Source organism: Oxyura jamaicensis, chromosome 2 (assembly GCF_011077185.1).
Source record: "Oxyura jamaicensis isolate SHBP4307 breed ruddy duck chromosome 2, BPBGC_Ojam_1.0, whole genome shotgun sequence".
In the NCBI taxonomy this organism is placed as follows: Eukaryota; Metazoa; Chordata; class Aves; order Anseriformes; family Anatidae; genus Oxyura; species Oxyura jamaicensis.
In genome coordinates this window covers 141,931,659-141,950,340 of record NC_048894.1, presented here as the reverse complement: position 1 = coordinate 141,950,340, position 18,682 = coordinate 141,931,659, and the positions used below count along the sequence as shown (strand labels likewise).

The window sequence follows — 18,682 nt, the reverse complement described above, 5'->3', positions numbered from 1 at the left end:
AGAATTAAAAACAAACAAACAAACAACAACAGCAACAAAAAGCAGGTAACTACAAGTGTATCTACCTTGTCATGTAATGTAGTTTCCTAGTGTCCTGAGGAAACGTTATTGAAATGAATAATTTTTAGACTCAGTGGTCTTGCTTCTTGTTCTTGTTGAAAGGTAAGAATGGGCAATAAATTGTAATGAATTAACTAAAGGAAAATGTCTCTTAAATATTTTCAATCTCACCTATTACACAGATGGGTAAATCATCCCTCCTACAGAAAAGAGAAGAGCACTACATTAGGTTGTTAACCTGTGATAGTGAACTTCTCAAAAATAAATTGGAAAGGGATGAAAAGGAATGAAGGACTTGGAGCTGAGATCTATAAAAGGATCTGTAGTGGAAACAAAGCAGGATTTTGACTTTTAAATACAAAACTGATCTCTTGAAAGATTTGTTTAGCAAATGGTTTTATCTAGAAACGTGAACAGCACAGATAATATGCTTTAGTTTTGATCTTGTATTTAAAATTTTAGTTCTGAACTTGACTAGAAATGTATCCACTTTGACAAGGCCGATTAACTTGAAGCTGATTGTACTAAAGCTCTTTGGAAACTATGATCCAGATGTTTCTAACATGAGCTTGATGCAGACAAAAAGCATATGCTGTTGAAACACACCCTCCAAATCAAACATGTTCCATGAAGTTCAACAAGCTTCTTTCAAAAGAGAGAGGAAGTAGAGATCAATCAGTAGTAACAGAAATCAGCAAGCCAACTCTGCCCAACTCTCCTTCCTGTTTGTCAATTTTAATCTATATACCAAGAACAAGCGTTTTGTAATAAGCTAAAAGTTACTCTCAGTGCTCTCAAGAAAAATATTCTCAGTGCTTCCTGATGAAACTTCTTGCTATGCAGAACATTCCACTCATGGAAAGAAAAGTTGCTTTTCTTGTCTAGTGTTTTAGAGTATTGACCAGAGAGAGAGAATAACTGATTTCCAAGCCAAGCTCCAAAATGCAAAATGTTTAAATAACCACTGGAGCAAGGAATGGAGCCTCGTGCTGAGAGTATCTTACAATGGAAGACAGAACAGTGTAACTTTATACCCCAGTGAATCCAAATTACTGTCTGGAAAATAAAATAGTTTCATATGAAGGAAATGTCACTTCCTTATTGCATTTACTGCATCATGACATGTGCCTTTGGCATGGTCTCCCACAGTGTTCTCCTGGAGAAGCTGGCAGCCCATGGCTTGGACAGGTACACTCTACTGGGTAAAAAACTGGCTGGATGGCTGGGCCTAAAGAGTAGTGGTGAATGGAGTGAAATCCAGCTGATGACCAGTCACCAGTGGTGTTCCTCAGGGACCACTGTTGGGGCGCATCCTGTTTAATATCTTTATTGTTGATTTGGAAGAGGGAATTGAGTGCACCCTCAGTAATTTTGCAGATGACACCAAGTTGGGGGGAAGTGTCAATATGCTGGAGGGTAGGAAGGCCCTGCAGAGGGACCTGGATGGGTTGGATCAATGGGCAGAGGACGATGGGATGAGGTTAAACAGTGCCAGGTCCTGCACTCTGGCCACAACAAACTCATGCAAAATGCTAACGGCTTTGGACAGAGTGGCTTGAAAGATGTGCAGAGGAAAAGGATCTGGGTGTGTTGGTTGATGCTCACCTGAACATGAGCCAGCAGTGTGCCCAGGTGGCCAAGAAGGCCAACGGCATCCTGGCTTACATCAGGAAAAGTGTAGCCAGCAGGACCAGAGAGGTGATTGTCCCCCTGTACTCTGCTCTGGTGAGGCTGCATCTCGAGTGCTGTATTCAGTTGTGGGCCCCTCACTACAAGGAAGACATTGAGGCACTGGAACATATCCAGAGAAGGGCTATGAAGCAGGTGAAGGGTTTGGAACACAAGTCCTATGAGGAGCAGCTGAGGGAACTGGGGTTGTTTAGTCTGGAGAAGAAGAGGATCGGGGAGACCTCAGTGCTCTCTACAATTACCTGAAAGAAAGTTGTGCGGAGCTGGAGTCAGCAGCCTCTTTTAACGAGCAATTGAACTGGAGGGAATGGACTTAAGTTGCATCAGGGGAGGTTTAGGTTGGAAATTAGAAGATGTTTCTTCTCAGAAAGAGTAGTCAGACATTGGAATGGTTTGCCCAGGGAGGTGGCAGAGTCACCGTCCCTGTGGGTATTTAAGGAAAGGTTGGACGTGGTGCTTAGGGACATGATCTAGTGGGTGATATTGGTGGTAGGGGTATGGTTGGACCAGATGATCTTTGAGGTCTTTTCCAGCCTTCATATTCTATTAGTCTATGATTATCTTCAGACTTTCTGCTTTAGGCAGAAAAAAAATGAAATTCAGATCTCCGACTTCTAGTGCTCAAATCACCTGAGCAGTTGTAGACAGCTTCATTTGTTCTTTTCTTTCTGCTGTTATTCCTTAAAGAAACAGTGATCTCAATTTTTAAGAGATTGAGCATGCATCTTTGGGTTTTCATTCCTCAACACAAATTGTTCCTCTCAGTACTGCTGAAGATACTTAAGTCCTGACGAGGAACATGATTTAAAATGCATTTGTCTCTTCACTCTTTGGTGCTACATTGCTTGTACAGTCAAAGCACTGTCCACAGTGCTATTTTATATGAATGCCAATATATATACATATTATAAATATAAATACTAAATATACATATGTAAATCATAAAACTTGCCTTAGATTAAATATTAGAAGACATCTCTCATATTAGATACCTAGTCCAAGACTGTGAATTCTGAAATGTGGATTCTGAAGTGAATGCCTACAGTGTTGGGTATTAACAAATGACTTGGTAGCATCTGGGTAACTTTGAAAATTTGGCAAAAATGTGGCAACAAAAGAAATCAATGTGTACATGCTCCTGTGATACTAAGGCTCAATATTGACTGAAATATCATTTGTGTTTGGAGTTTGAAACATCATCTTCAATCCTGTGTAACAAGTAAATTCCATTATGGAAATTATTTTTTCCTAGTTTTTGAGTAACAAATTTGCTCATGCTTTGTCTTTTTGTCATTCATTCCTTCTAACAGCTGGTTCCAAAATATTGGTGAAGGATCCCAGGCCAGCTTTGGGAACACCAAGTCCCAAACTAAGTGGTAAATACTTTCACGTGTTTATAGTTTTAAACAATATTTCTGTAGAAAAGACAAACAGAATCGATTTGTGAGACTGCACTGAGTGGCTCAGAATTAATAAAGTTTTAAAGAGAGAATAAAGTTTTTTTTAAGAGAGAAGTTTCCTTAAGTAAAATTAGCATTTGAATTTATCCCTATTAAATGCCTACTGATATGAATAAATATTTTAAAAGTATTTTTTTAGGATAGGTTCTTGTAATTTCTTTTTTATTACGTTTTACTTACCTTCAAAACTATGTTAATGATATATTTATTGGTATGCATATTACTAATTTTTTCATTTGGAATTTTTTTGTACAATCCTAAGGAATTGCAAATAAAGTACATAAAGATCCATTTTCCTGAAACGGAGAGAATAAATTGCAGGCATAACAGGTAGCAGTATCAGATTGTTTGCACCATGCAGTTTCCTTGTTTGTAGCTTACAGGCCCAGTATGCAGGTGTTATGTTTTTATGGGTTTACTTTTCCAAAAATGCCTGTATATATACACAGATAAAACTCCAGGAAAGCTATATAGGGAAGACACCTTATGTCTGTGGCCCATAAAATAAACAGTGAAAGAAAACTATCAGGTACACCAATGTGCCTCACTCTTGAATTCTGGGACAACCTGAGAGAGAAAGGGGCAAGTATTCCTGTGTGCTTATCTGACATGAGATGCCAATGTACACACTAACACAGAACTTTAAATTAAATAAGAGTAACTCAAAATGACGTGAATATGCTGGTTATTGATGATTTGTTATAAGGCTAATTTTGATATATTGTCTTTGGAAAGTGTAGTAAAGACAATCTAAGGAATATTCAATTTTTTTGTTTAAATGGTTTCTCATATCTCATGTCAAGACTTTGAAGATTTGTATATATCTGTATTGATGTATAGCTAACATATTACTTTTGAACAATACTATTACTTAAATGAATCATTTTACTGTCAGCTAATGACAAATTTTAAATGTAAATGCATAAAGCCAGCGTATTTATTCTCCCTGCAGCCTGTGATTTATTTTTTTTTTTTTCATTTTTTAAATTAGAGGAATTTTATTTTTCTCCTGGTGAAGCTCATAAAGTTTTAAAGCATTTGAAGACAAGACAAAGATTCTTAATTCATAAATGTTAATGCCAGGTTTTTATGTTTTATATGTGAAGATAAGGCTTAACAGACTGAAGGTGCTGGTGAATGAGAAGCTTGACTTGAGCTGGTGTTGTGTGCTTGTAGCCCAGAAAGCCAACTGTATTCTGGGCTGCATCAAAAGAAGCAGGACCATCAGGTCGAGGGAGGTGATTCTCCCCCTCAGTTCTTGTGAGAGCCCACCTGGAGTCCTGCATTCAGCTCTTGGGTGCCCAGGATGAGAAAAACATGGACCTATTAAAGCAGGTCCAGAGGAGTGCCACAAAAAATGATCAAAGGCCTGGAGCACCTCTCCTATCAGAACAGGCTGATAAAATTGGGGTTATTTAGCCTAGAGAAGAGAAGGTTCCAGAGAGACCTTATAGAGTCCTTCCAACGTTTAAAGGGACCTTTTAAGAAAGGTTCGAAAGGACTGTCCGTTAGAGTGTAATGACATGATAAGGGTTAACAGTTTTAAACTTTGAAAGGGTAGGTTTAGATTAGATATACGGAAGAAATTATTCACTGTGGGGGTGCTGAGGCACTGGTTGCCTGGAGAACCTGTAGATGCCCCATCCCTAAAGTGTTTAAGGCCAGTCTGGATGGGGCTTTGAGCAACCTGTTCTACTGGAAGGTGTCCCAGCCTGTGGTGGGGAGGTTGGAACTAGATGGTCTTTAAGGTCCCTTCCAACCCAAATTATTTTATGATTCTATGATTCTAAAAGGAGAGAGGGTAGAGAAAATGCTAATATTTATTGTATATTTTGTTGGATGATCGACTTCATTAGTACTAAATATTGAAATATGTATTGAAATATGTTTGATGTCTATATAGTTCCTGATGATGTATTTGCCCAAAATTATATATGGAAAGGCTCTTACAACTACAAAAGCAAGAAACAGCCCATGACTTTGACAGTCACCAGTTTCAATGCAACTTCAGGAAGAGTAAATGCAACACTTACAAACAGCAATATGGAATTGCTGCTTTCAGGTATGGGATAAGAAATATTAATTTCACTTAATGTTTTCTGTCTTATATGCATTGGTTCTCTCTAACTTTATTCATTACACTTAAGTTTTTAACATCTACTGGAAACTGTCTTATCAAAGAAATTTTAATTCTAGTTCAGTTCTCTTTCAGAAGAAGGGATTATTCTACCTTTTCCTTCTCCTCTTTTCCCAGCTTTGTATTATATTTTTAGTTAATCAGGAATGAGGAGTAGAAGAATTCTAATCCACTAATTCATCCTAATTCACATTATTCTTCCTTAATTCTTATAAGTAAACTTAAATTACTATTCATTAAATTTTATTAATTCTTAAATGGCTTAAATGGATTTTTCCTAAAACAGCCTATTATTGACTAATAAGCAACATGTTGACTTGGCAAGGCAGAGATACTTAAAGAACAAGGAGAACAAAGAGAGATTATAGTTTTTGTTAGACTGGCCGATATATTTGAAAAAAGTTGCTACCCGTCTTGCTGTGGTTTCAGAAGAAGCCCCTGACCCATACCCATACAAATAAATACCCATATTTGTTAATGGTATGGTATGGCACTTCTGCTGTGGTTAGGTTGGCACAACAATATGTGCAGCTCTCTGCATTGTGAACCACCATCAGAAACCACAGATACGGCTTGACAAGCAAGCAAACATGAAGACTGTAAAAATGTTTGGGTTTATAGGTTTGGATTTGTTTTGTTTTTCTGTTAGTTCCTTGATTGAGACATCTCAGCCATACAGACAACGAACCTGTTACATCACAGGAGTAGCAGGCTACAGAAAAGGGATGTGAATAAGCATAACAGAGTATTGATATTAAAAATATATTTTAAAAAGTGTCATAAAATAATTTCTGATTGTTAACTATGTTTCTCATGACTGTCTTTGTGAATTTAGTCTTTCATATGATGTCTGTTTAGTTTCTACAATGTAATCTCCATAAGGGTATTAGCTGCAGCAAATAGTGTTTCATATTATTATATTATTAGGATTTGTAAACCTTAAAGCTGTGTGTGTTTTTGTTTTTGTTGTTGTTGTTTTGTAATGCACAGTTCATTGGGTAATTAATTTATCCCTATTTTATATGTAGAAAACTGTGTATATTGAGTGTATATATTGAAAGAGTGTCTTAGGGTCAGGGAAGCAGGGATGGAATAAAAAGATATTGAAATGCCAAGAAGTTGTTTTATATTTGACTTGAGGTTTTCCAAAAAGAAAAGTAATTCTCTCCTTCTGAAGCTCTCACTGTTTTTATTATTATTATTATTATTATTATTATTATATATTTTTTATTCTAGAATTTGTTGCCCTTTTTAAATATATATATATATATTTTATTTTGACACCAGTGCTTACTGTGATTATAGTATACATGTCTGTTACAGGTTGAAAATGGGCATGTTCATTTGATCAGGTTAGTGTGAGTGAAAATAGCAATGCTATTACAGGGATTAAGAGAAGAGAAAGGTACAGCCTGGTACACCTATTGATTTAGCTCAGATAAAACACTCCCTTGTACACTGGAAAACAAGTTGCCAGCACTGAAGAAACACATCAGTCTTTCACTGAGAAATGCTTGTGAATCCATCGTTAGTCATCAGAGGACAGAGGTGCCTTTGTCTATGGGAAAAAAAAAAAAAAAATCTCTATATTCTTGCTTGAGTGTACAAAACTAATGTCTATTACAATGTACACTCACTAAACACCTCAGCCTCATGCAAACATTTCCTAATGTATCTTTATGCAATACATACACGGCAGATGGGATTGATTTTTTTTTCCCCCAAGTTCAAAGCAATATCTAGGTGCACTGTGTCCAAGCTCTGAAGTGAACAAACACTATGTGATGTTAATGCAGTCCTGAAAACATGAGAGTAAACCCTATGTTATCAAGGCACATTAATTTGAGTTCTGTGTAATGTTAACACAAAAGTCTTCTTTTTAGCTTATACTTCTTACAGGGTAATCACCTATCTATCCTTAATGTGGAGAGCACTTTTTTTCTGTGATTTTAGGCATTAAAATGAGAAACATCAATTAGAATCTTCTGAATAGAGCTAGGAAATTTGTATCTTAACCAGAAATGAACATTTGAGGTTCCCATCTCTTGACATAGTCTATAGTCTATAGAGCCTTGAGTGAGTATGTCCTAACATAGAGTAAAATGTTAGGTGGGATATGTCTGGGCATATGATGCCTTTCCATTTTATAATTTTTTGACTTTCTCAGATTAGCCGTCAGTAAGACAGGTGTGACCATTTTTAAAATTATTTTTTCTCCTCTGGGATTCAGTGTGATGCAATTACATCACAACCATTTTATTCTGAGCACGTATACAAAACTCAGTGTTCTAGTTGGAAAACTGTGCTATCCATTCTCTCGTCTTTTTCTAGTACTGCAATATTAAGCAATTCAGTTGTGTCAGAATTTCTCCCTTCCTCCTATATACAAGTCTTGTCATTGTCTGGAAGAAATTGTGTTTTAACACTGATGAGAACCATTTTTATGAAATATTTTCAAATTCAGAATTTTTTAATCGAGCTTTCGGAAAAGCTCTTAGATATGTATATTCCTATATCACCTTCTTTACCTGATAGATAAATTACAAATCTTGAAAGTGGTTATGCTTAGTTCAAATACATTCTGCCTTATTCAAAATAGTATTTTTCATCTCAGATTAAACTACTGTCAAGGCTTGTTCTGTCTAAGGTATGTTTTGTTACCATAATTGTTAAGTAACAGCTGTTTGTATAGGGAATTCCTCTCTGTCCTCTCTAAAGACTAAAACCAGTTCCTATTGAAATTCTACGGTAATAATTAAAACAAAAGGTCACAAAATAATATATCTTGCTAAAATAAAATGTTGGTGAAAATGCTACCTATTCTTCCTGTTTTCCTATTTAAGGCAAGAAATTAAATGCTTATTCTTAAAGATGAAATAATTTCTCTACTCAACACAAATATGAATTTTAAAACCTCTATTCTACAGGAGTCTATAAAAGCCAGGAAGCTCGGCTGATGCTCCACATCTATCTCATTAAAGCACCCTCTCATACATCCGTGAGCAAGCTGAAAGAGGAAAAATGGGCTATGGATGGTTTTGTGAGTATATTTCTGCTACAAAAGAGAGAGAAAGCAAGTTTTTTATTTGAAATCACACTGCACCAAAAAAAATGCTGAGGCGTGCCAATTGGAATCTTGTTAGAGATGTTGATTCACTAAATGAAATGAAAAAATCATTGTAAGTTCTGGGAAAATATTTGAGTTCAAACAGAATATACAAAAGTACACAATAGTTCTGTGTGTTACCTATCTACCATATGCTATTTACATGTCGCCCTTATTTGAATCATTGTTTTGTTCGTTTTTGTTTTTATTTTGATCTCGGAAAAACTCAGGCAGATTGCTTTACCCCAAAGTTAGAAATTCACATGAGAAATGCATTCTTTTCTTCAGTGAAAACAGCTTCGGGTCATTGGTGAAGACACGCTTTTTACCTTGAGAAAGGGAAACTTAAGGGAAAATCTTGAAGGAAATTGCCTTGGGACCACTGAATTTAAACCTAGTAACTATCCTGGGAAGGAAGTACCTATACATTAGAATAAAATGTGTTATTTTAGAATGCATTTAACCCTAATAATGTTAATAATTCATAGGATCATAACTCTTTCCTCCCTTCCCCAAGTCATTATACTAGCATATTTTGGTTTTGTTCCAGAGCCTCCTTCAATATTCTTCTGGTCTACAAGTGTATAATTCTGTAGTTATTGGGATGAGCATTGAGTAATAACAAAACAACTAACTGAAGGCAAACTGTTTTCTATGTACTTTTAAAGCGATTATTATTGAGTACTTAGATCCCCAAGGATTACCTGTGATAATTTTTGCTGTGTACCTTCCTAAGAAATCAGATAATTTTACAGTATGTAAGACACCTAGAACTACCAACATCTTGAATTGCCAGAAATATATATATATTTTGGTTGGTTGGTTAGTTGGTTGGTTTTACAAAACAAAAGTTAGAGGTAATACAAAGTAGTAGAGATCACCATAAGCCAGCATGCCTTAAGTTGTGCCCATAACAGCTCTGTCTTTCCTTTTGAACTTCATTAATTTCCTAGAAAAAAAAAAACAAAGAAAATAAAATTTAAAAAAGAGTGTGTTTTAATAATATTTAATAATAGCTACTGGTCAAACATATTAAAATATTTCTTTTCCAAACACAGTCTTGTAACAGTTTTTTTCCACATTTAGTTCAGAGTACTTTTTGTTTGCAGGTTTCTGCTGAACCTGATGGAGCTACATATGTTTTTCAAGGATTCATCCAGGGTAAAGACTATGGGCAATTTGGACTTCAAAGATTAGGTATTCAGAGAATTTTGTCATTGCCATTTCACTGTTCAATATTCAATATTCTGTTTTATTACATCAAGTAGCATAAGGGCATCTGCAGAATGTTAACATTATTGACATTATATAGAATGTTTAGATATTCGTATCTTAAAATCACATTTAAGTAGAACTTACAAAGAGCGTTATGTCAGAAGTTACAGGGAGTTATAGGTTTCTTGCAATGTACTGCTTAATTTAGCTATACATTTCTAATTCATTGAGCAATGTTTTTTTAAAAATATATATAAAATGCATTCAGTTTCACATATAATTAACTATTTTGAAAGCCCAAGTTATAGAATGCGCTGATAAACAGTCCTCTTATTCATGGTGCTGAAATGGCATTACACCTAAATATTACACCTAAGTATTAGAGTGAAAGTGCTAAAAATTTTTTAAAGTAAATCTTTATGTTGCTGATTTCATTTCCTAAAAGTCAACTTCTTGATTCTGCAGGTTCACTTCTACACAAAACATAGTCTTTATTCTATTTATTTATTTGAAGATGACAGCTCTGATAACTGAAAATATTTTAAGATGAATAATTTCATTTACTTTTCTCATACTGTATATAACTATGATATTTCTCCTTCAATCACCAATTTTCATTTTGTTAATGCTGAATTCTTGAATGATAAAATACTAGCATTAACCATGGTTAATCAAGTCAATAATAAACTAAATGAGAGAGTCAACAGTCTCTCTTTGAAGTTACAGATGGATTTACAATCACTGAACAGATTTTGTTTCTCATGTTTACCACTTCATTATTTCATGCAAAGAAACACTCAAAGAAACATGATTTTTCTATAACAAAATACTTTGATCACTGTTCCCAGACAATTTTCCTCACAATGTGTAATTCATTTTTCTGTATTTGGCATATTGGTAATCTGTTGGGCTTTTTGTTTGTTTTATTTTGTATTTAATTTCTAGATATTGCCTTGTAAGATCTAGAAAGAAAATACTAACTTAACAATGCAATTCTTACAATGTCTAATTCAAAGCTTAAAGCTTAATGTTGAAGCTGCAATGGTATTATCTTTTTCATATTAAAAAAGTGTGTATTTTGGCTTTGTAGATAATCTAGTAGTTTATGTGCTCCTCAACCACACAGCAGATCACATTCTTATTTTTTTTTCATCAATATGTGGCTTTAGCTCTTCACAGTTTTTTCTACCTCTTTCACTTTGTGTATCAAGAGCAACAGCTAATGAAATCAACATGATGAATTTTCATTTTGCCTCTTCAGGTGATTTACCATTTCCTCTAAATCATGTTTTTTATTTATACACGCAGTACTTATTCTTCCTAATATACACAAATGTAATCAATAATATAATCAATTCCATGTATGGGTTACTCTACATTTGACTTTTTGTAGCACAGTACATTAATGTGTAGTAATAACACCAAAAACTTGACTGTCATATAGAATTATGTAGTAAGATAATTAATATCCCAGAGTACTTGTATTGTTCTCTTAACATTTTGCATGTCATTATTAATTATATATGGTATTCTCCGCTATATTTACTTTCCAGGTGGTCTCAGCATACAGCTGTATGTGTCGAGCTGAGTATATGATGACACAATCACAATATGTTATTTGAACTATGAAGTTTATGAAGTAGTAGGTGTCAGGAAAAAAAATAAATCACAGATATATTACTTGTTTTTTCTTATTATTCCTGTTAGGTCTTAACGTGTCTGAGGGTTCAAATTCTTCTAATCAACCACATGGTACAAATAGTAGTTCAGTGGCCATTGCTATCCTTGTGCCTTTCTTTGCCCTTATATTTGCTGGATTTGGCTTTTATCTTTATAAACAAAGGTAAGTATAAGCTATGTATATATTATTTCTTTATTACTTTGTTTTTTATCACTTTCGATCTTTTAAGTGTAAATAAGGAGTTGAGCAAAACCACAGACTGCAAAATATGCATGTAGACATTCCTTCTTAACACATTTTAGATCTGACGTGACTGAGAGATCAGGTTATTGTACCATGCAGTAACTTCATTCATACTTATTTGAATTAGGAAATCATGGATGCTCTTAATTATGGACGTATGGGAAATAATATAAGGAATAGGCTTTGTGTGTATTTACAGCAGATTGCCTGTATTTTGTTTTGATATGTGACAAAATTGTGAATCATAGCCTGAATAATTTATTTTAATGCCTACACTGTTTAATGGCTTATGAGTATATGCAAATACTATGCCAGTGAGAAGTTTCATTATGGAACTGTTTCTGCATCTAAAATTATTAGTTCATATGTAATTATGTTATATAGCCACAATAGTCTTCTCAGTTTTATTAGTCTACATTCAAATTTTGTTCATGATATTGCGACCAGTTCCAATCCAATTCAACACAATCCAATCCAATTATTTGGACTTAGTTTCAATTAATCTTTTCCTATAGCAATACAGCACTAGATGACTAAAGAAAATTTCATCACTTTAATAACAAGTCAATTTGTTGCCTATTAATTGAGAAAAATAATTATTTACTACTGTTTGCCTGACTATAATCATTGTAATATATACTGCATTATTTTAAAACATGTACCATAATTGTCACATGGTGCCATTTGATTTTGAACTGCTTCAGAACGTGAAGGAATGTAGATGCCTAATGATTTTTTTATTCTTAAGAAAAAAACAAAAAAAAAAAAAAAAAAAAAAAAAAAAAAAGTAATACATTATATCTATCTCCCAATAGAAATTGGGAGATAAATTCTGTACAAATTTTTAAGTCATGTAATGTCAGTATGGAATACTGCAGTTAGACTGAATAGTCTGTCTTTCTTCAACAGGACTGCACCTAAAACGCAGTATACAGGATGCTCTGTACATGAAAATAATAATGGACAAGCTGCTTTTGAAAATCCTATGTATGACACAAATGCAAAATCTGTGGAAGGAAAAGCGGTACGATTTGACCCCAACTTGAACACTGTTTGCACAATGGTATAATGTGATAATGATATGTTTTCAAAGTTTGGAATTTGAAACACAACACAGTGCACACACAGTTCACTGATTAAAAAAAAATAAATTAAAGCACACTTTTCAGGATATAGTGGGTCACCTTTTCCTGAGGATGATAGACAAGAATTGGTTGTGGTTATTTTGTTTTGATTGTTTTCCATAAACTGGATCAGAAATCTTCATGTTTACCATGGAGAGTTTTACAAAAAAAAAAAAAAAAAAAAAAAAAAAAACCTGCTGCACTCCATGAGTGCTAACTCACAGTTTATTTGCTTTTTTAAAAAAGGAGGTTATTCTAAAACATAAAATGTATTTGCATATATTGGAGGAGCATCCACTATCAGTACTTCTGTGCTTTATAAAAATTATAATAGGGGGACTGGATTAAAAAAAAAGATATAGGTAGAAAATAAGAGCTATACTTACAGGAGACAATAGGTCACTGACCTCTCTTTAACAGTCATATGCTACATGTTTCTCATGAGTTTGTACCATTATTTTTTTCATTTATTCAGTCCATTTAGCAATTTATTTCTCTCAGAACTTTTTTTTTTTTTTTTTTTTAACTCCAGGAGGTAGCATTTGGAAATCAGCAAGTACAACTTACTCTTGTTACATCATGGGAAAAAAAAAAAAAAAAAAAAAAAAAAAAGTGAGATTCTTATTTAATTAATTTCTTTCTGTGTTTCACATCATTCCTTTTCATGTTCCAAGTCAAACTCCTTTTCTGTTTCCACTGACAACACCCCAAAATGATAATGGATGTAAATCTGTTTCTACATTTCTTTTGTCAGTCATACAATTAATTAGACATAATTTCCAATCAAGTAGCTAAGACGAACTGAGCTTTGTCATGTGTCACTGTTGATCATTGAAAAGAGTGACCATTTTACCATATTTTCAATGTCAAAACATAATTTAATGATGTTTCCAGTTCAAAAGTGCAGTTTACAGTAACATTAGGAATCAAATCCATATATCAAAATTGCAGGAGTTCATTTATCAGTTAAACTAGATTGTATCACATCAGTTTATTCTTTCAGCATTTTGTCAGAATGCATGCACAGAGCATGGTAAAATCCCATTGACGTTGATGGGATTCTAACAGACTTCAGTGAACTTTGGATCAAGCCTACAAGGCAAGAGGCAATTATAATTTGGAAATACTGTGTTTTCATATCTATTTTATCTCCATATTTTACGGAAACAAATCCTTACATTTAATGGTTTAAAATTGAATATATTACCATAGTGCAATGAAAATAAAAATATTAAATATATATACATATATATAAAGCCATGATTTTATTAGGGACAATCCATTCATTTTAGGGACAATTCAGACTCTACAGCCCTCAAATTCAAGTTTTAGACATTACAAACCCACTTCCAAGGAAATCTAGGTTTTAGTTTTACAGTTATTTCATAAAAGAATTATTCAGTGGCAATTCAATAATTTATTTGATGTAGGTCATTGTCTTCCATTTATAGCATGACTCACAAATGCTGTGTGTTAGCCAGTGTAAATTATCTGTTATTGTCCCTTTCAGACATTAATAATTCTGTGAAAATCTAAACTTTTTATTACCGTAATAGAGAGTGCCTACCAAAAATCATTGTACCCAGGATTGCTGCTTGGATTTCTACAATGTTTGATGAATTTCTTATAAACCATTTTACAACATTTTGTTTGAATATTCATACAACTCTGTCAAACTGTATTCTACTAAAAGGATGCTGTTTTATATTTTATACCATTGGTTGTTATTTATTCTTGTTTATTCAAATGACTGCAATAACTATAATTCATTCATTAATGTTAAGGTTAATACATTTGAGATCGTTTAAAATGTTTCTTCTGCAACTGGCTACTCCTCTTATATTAATGCATACACTTTTGTAAAGAAGTATATTTTTATGAAAAAAAAAAGGATTTGTAAACGTATGATGTAAATTTTCAGTGCAATGTAAACAAAATAAAAATGGACAATTGCTTTTTTTAACCATGTTTCTTCTTCGGAATATAAGCTTTAAACTCATTTCAGGTGTGAAGACTAGAAAATAAGAAAATTAATAATTCAATATTTTTGTGGGTCTTAAAACTCCTTTTTTTTTTTTTTCTAAATCTTTATGTGAATTTTAGGTGAAATGGCAAGCCCTAGATTACCTTCACAAAAAAACAATGACTGTAATATATAATTTTTTTTACTATAATGAATTTTCTATTTAACTTGAAGGAGATTCCAAAAAATAATATAAAAGGCTTGACCTAAAGCAAAGATTATTTTTTTTTCACTTCAAGAGAAAAAACAAATTAAGACAAGTTCAGTGTTTCTTGAAGTTGTAGACAGCCTACTTTGTACATTAAAATTTGCTACCTTTCTACAGAAATGTACAAGATGCATCAAAGGGTAATGCAATTGTATATAGTCATTTCTGTCATTAAAAAGCAGTGGTGTCTTATTGAACTTGGGTGGGTGGAGGAGGAGATCTTAATTATTTTACTATTAAAAAAAATGAATGTCTTTCATCTACCCCTGTTACTTGCAGGCATGGAAAGTAGATGACAAATCCACATCTGAAATGCTATTCATAGGAAAACTAGTTTAACCTAAGAAACAAAATACAACAACAATAAGAACAACAACAACAGAAGTCTAATCCCTTGCAAATTTGGTGCTGCACATAAACCGAAAAGGAACGCTTTGATTTCAGGCACGCTTTGAAATTACTTAAGTCTGTGTTGTTAAATGCATTGGAAAAGAAAGCAAGGAGTCACTGTAAAAAATGATATTACAAGGGCCGTGCACTAATGTTTTATTTTCAGAAGGGTTCTAGAGCAAATTCATTAATTCCAAAAAGGGAAAAATCTGTTACATTGTGGCCAAATTTTCATATGCAACCTATGGAGTTAAGCCCTTCCTTTTATGCTTTATACATTATATGTTCTAACATATAAAAGTAAATCAACTTTGATTGAACTCATTTAACAATTCTGTTAATGCTCAAAATAAAATCCTGCTTTCACTTTTCAAGGAATATACTGACTTCAAATGAACCATTCATACTAGATAAGATATTTGTTTGTTTTTGCTTTAACTGTAGTTTCCAGGCCTGTTTGACTCATAAATTGTGTGTGAATTGTACACCTTTCTAGCACCAGAGTGGTTATTTCTCAGTGTGGCATATGGAATTCCAAGGGTAGGTTGCTTGATTGAAGTTGGTTTACAGTTTACTCACTATTTCTTGTTCTTCTTAGGAAGACAGCAGAAACTAATTGGACTGTTCTGTTCTCCAAGCATTTTGGCTACCATATTCAAGGAGACACACCACACACAGAAAATGTGAGGGAATACAGAGATCATAGAATCATAGAACATTCTGAGTTGGAAGGGACCCATAAGGATCATCAAGTCCAACTCCTTGCACCGCACAGGTCTACCCAAAAGTTTAGACCATGTGACTTAGTGCACAGTCCAAACGTTTTTTAAATTCATACAGGCTTGGTGCAGTGACTACTTCACTTGTGAGCCTGTTCCAGTGCGCAACCACCCTCTCAGTAAAAAATCTCCTCCTGATATCTAGTCTAAACTTCCCCTGCCTCAGCTTCACCCCATTCCCGTGGGTCCTATCACTGGTGTTTATGGAGAATAGGTCACCTGCCTCTCCACTCCCCCTTGTGAGGAAGTTGTAGACCACGATGAGGTCCCCCCTCAGCCTCCTCTTCTCTAGGCTGAACAGGCCCAGTGACCTCAGCCGCTCTTCATACGTCATCCCCTCCAGGCCCTTCACCATCTTTGTCGCCCTCCTCTGGACACTCTCCAACCGTTGAATGTCCTTTTTGTACTGTGGTGCCCAGAACTGCACACAGTACTCAAGGTGAGGCCTCACCAGCGTAGAGTAGAGCGGGACAATCACTTCACTTGCTCTACTAGCGATGCCATGCTTGATGCCCCCCCAGGATACTGTTGACCTTCCTGGCTGCCACGGCACACTGCTGGCTCATATTCAACTTGCTGTCAACCACGATCCCTCTCTGCGGGCTGCACTCCAGCGTCTTGTCACCCAGTCTGTATGTATGACCAGGGTTGCCTCATCCCAGGTGCAGGACTCGGCACTTGTTTTTGTTAAACTTCATGTGGTTGGTGGTCGCCCAGTTCTCCAACCTGTCCAGATCTCTCTGCAAGGCCTTTCCACCCTCGTCCAAGTCTACAACTCCTCCAAGTTTGGTGTCATCGGCAAATTTGCTCAAAACACCTTCTAGTCCTACATCCAAATCATTTATAAAGACATTGAAGAGGACTGGCCCTAAGATAGAGCCTTGAGGGACCAGAGATGGTGATGCAGCTCTGAGAGTCCTTTCATAGAAGTAAATTCTGCAGTACTAAAGGCTTTGAGATTTAAAATTTCATTCAAGTTTCCAATAATGTCATTTAAGTTAACCAATACCCACTTAACAGGGACCCCTGGCAGCACTGAGACTAGCTTTCTCTGAAATTCATTGAGCTCTTTTAATTCTATGTTATCTACATGCCAAGAGCTACCTGGTCCACTAATTCTCATTAAAGTCCTACTAGACTCTGGTTCTTTACTAAAATTCCAAAACCACATGGTATCACCTAAACTCACTAAGTTCTACTCAGCATAAGTAGACCATCACAAAATTAGCTAAAAACATCTGATTTTACTTTCATTTGTGAAATACAGCTGGCATTAATATCTAGACATCCTATCAAGTAGGAATTCCATGGCAATATGAAGAGTTGTTCTAATCAGGGAAATAATTTAATAGCTATAAATTTTATGTCTTCTTATAGAGAGTCAATGGGAAGTAAAGTAAGCCAAGTCATTAAGCTATTAATTTAGGTAAAAGTCAGTTTTTCTTTTCCAGGTCTTAAAAATGTATGCTATATCTCAACCCACTAGTACAGCAGGAGGAAATGTTCATGATGAACATCATATTTTTCCAATGTTAGTAAAATGCAGGGAAATTAAAAATCTTGGATATTACTGTACAAGTAGGTTAGCAGACCTATATCCCAGTATGTAGATTCAGCTATAAATTCCAGACCTTACCTAACTCCTACAATATTTAAGTAAGGCATAGATCTCTAATGCTGAAACATTGCATTCTTTTTACCTTGTATGTTTCTGCCCATGCTTTTCCTATAAAAGATTATATGTTTCACAGTGGAAGAGGCAATATGTATTGCAGTATTACAGCATGCTTCTTTCTAGGATGTTCACAGTTGGAGAAAAATATGGTTTCCATCATTTGTTATATTCATTTTTTGTTAGATTAACTTTTAAACATATTTTCAGAATTCAGATTTTCAGTAGGAATTGGTATATGTACATGAAGTTTCTGTGACTTTAGGAAGTCCACACAATCAATGGTAAACTCAGCAATTAAGTACTATAGCTACTCTCATAAGCATTTCGTTACTAGTTTTACAAGCATTACATGCTACTACATATGTTCTATGATTCTATTTAACATCTCTCAAAACTGGTAGTACGGTGATGGTTGGACCAGATGATCTTGAAGGTCTTTTCCAACTTTAATGATTCTATGATTCTGTGATTCTGTTATTCTATTTCATTTTGATGTGATAGCCAAAAGTTAAATCAAATGTGATGGAGAAGGGTGCACTGATTTGGCATTCTTGTAAATCCTGAAGATAATAAAATCTTTACTACTGGTTAGTAATTAAACATTATTCTTTAGCTCCTTTTATATCTTCCTCTATGAAATAATTCTTGCAGAAAATAGCATTCATATGAGGGAAGCATGATATAAAGTTTGGAAATAAATTTAAGATTCCTGTACCATGTATCAATTTATTCTCCAAAATATTTTTGTGGTCCCAGCCAGCATTTTTTAAATAAGGGAAAGCTTGTTATTTCTTCATTGAGTTGGCTTTATCTTTATTTCCAGAATAAATCTCCCCCTCTTCAACCATCTTATTCATCATCTACTCTGTCCTGCTATCTTAAGTGATATCTA

The 18,682-nt window shown here is 34.5% G+C and overlaps 1 protein-coding gene across 1 annotated transcript in view; it reads left to right on the top strand.

Moving 5' to 3' along the window:
* The window catches only part of CSMD3 (CUB and Sushi multiple domains 3), a 629,782-nt gene extending 615,104 nt beyond the window's left edge, over window positions 1–14,678 (top strand). The window contains exons 60-65 of the mRNA XM_035317227.1: window positions 3,060–3,125; window positions 5,113–5,271; window positions 8,274–8,386; window positions 9,562–9,649; window positions 11,375–11,510; window positions 12,501–14,678. Coding sequence (XP_035173118.1) covers window positions 3,060–3,125; window positions 5,113–5,271; window positions 8,274–8,386; window positions 9,562–9,649; window positions 11,375–11,510; window positions 12,501–12,660 — 722 coding nt within the window. The 3' untranslated portion in view covers window positions 12,661–14,678. The remainder of the gene's footprint in view (window positions 1–3,059; window positions 3,126–5,112; window positions 5,272–8,273; window positions 8,387–9,561; window positions 9,650–11,374; window positions 11,511–12,500) is intronic.
* The last annotated feature ends 4,004 nt before the right edge of the window (window positions 14,679–18,682 follow it).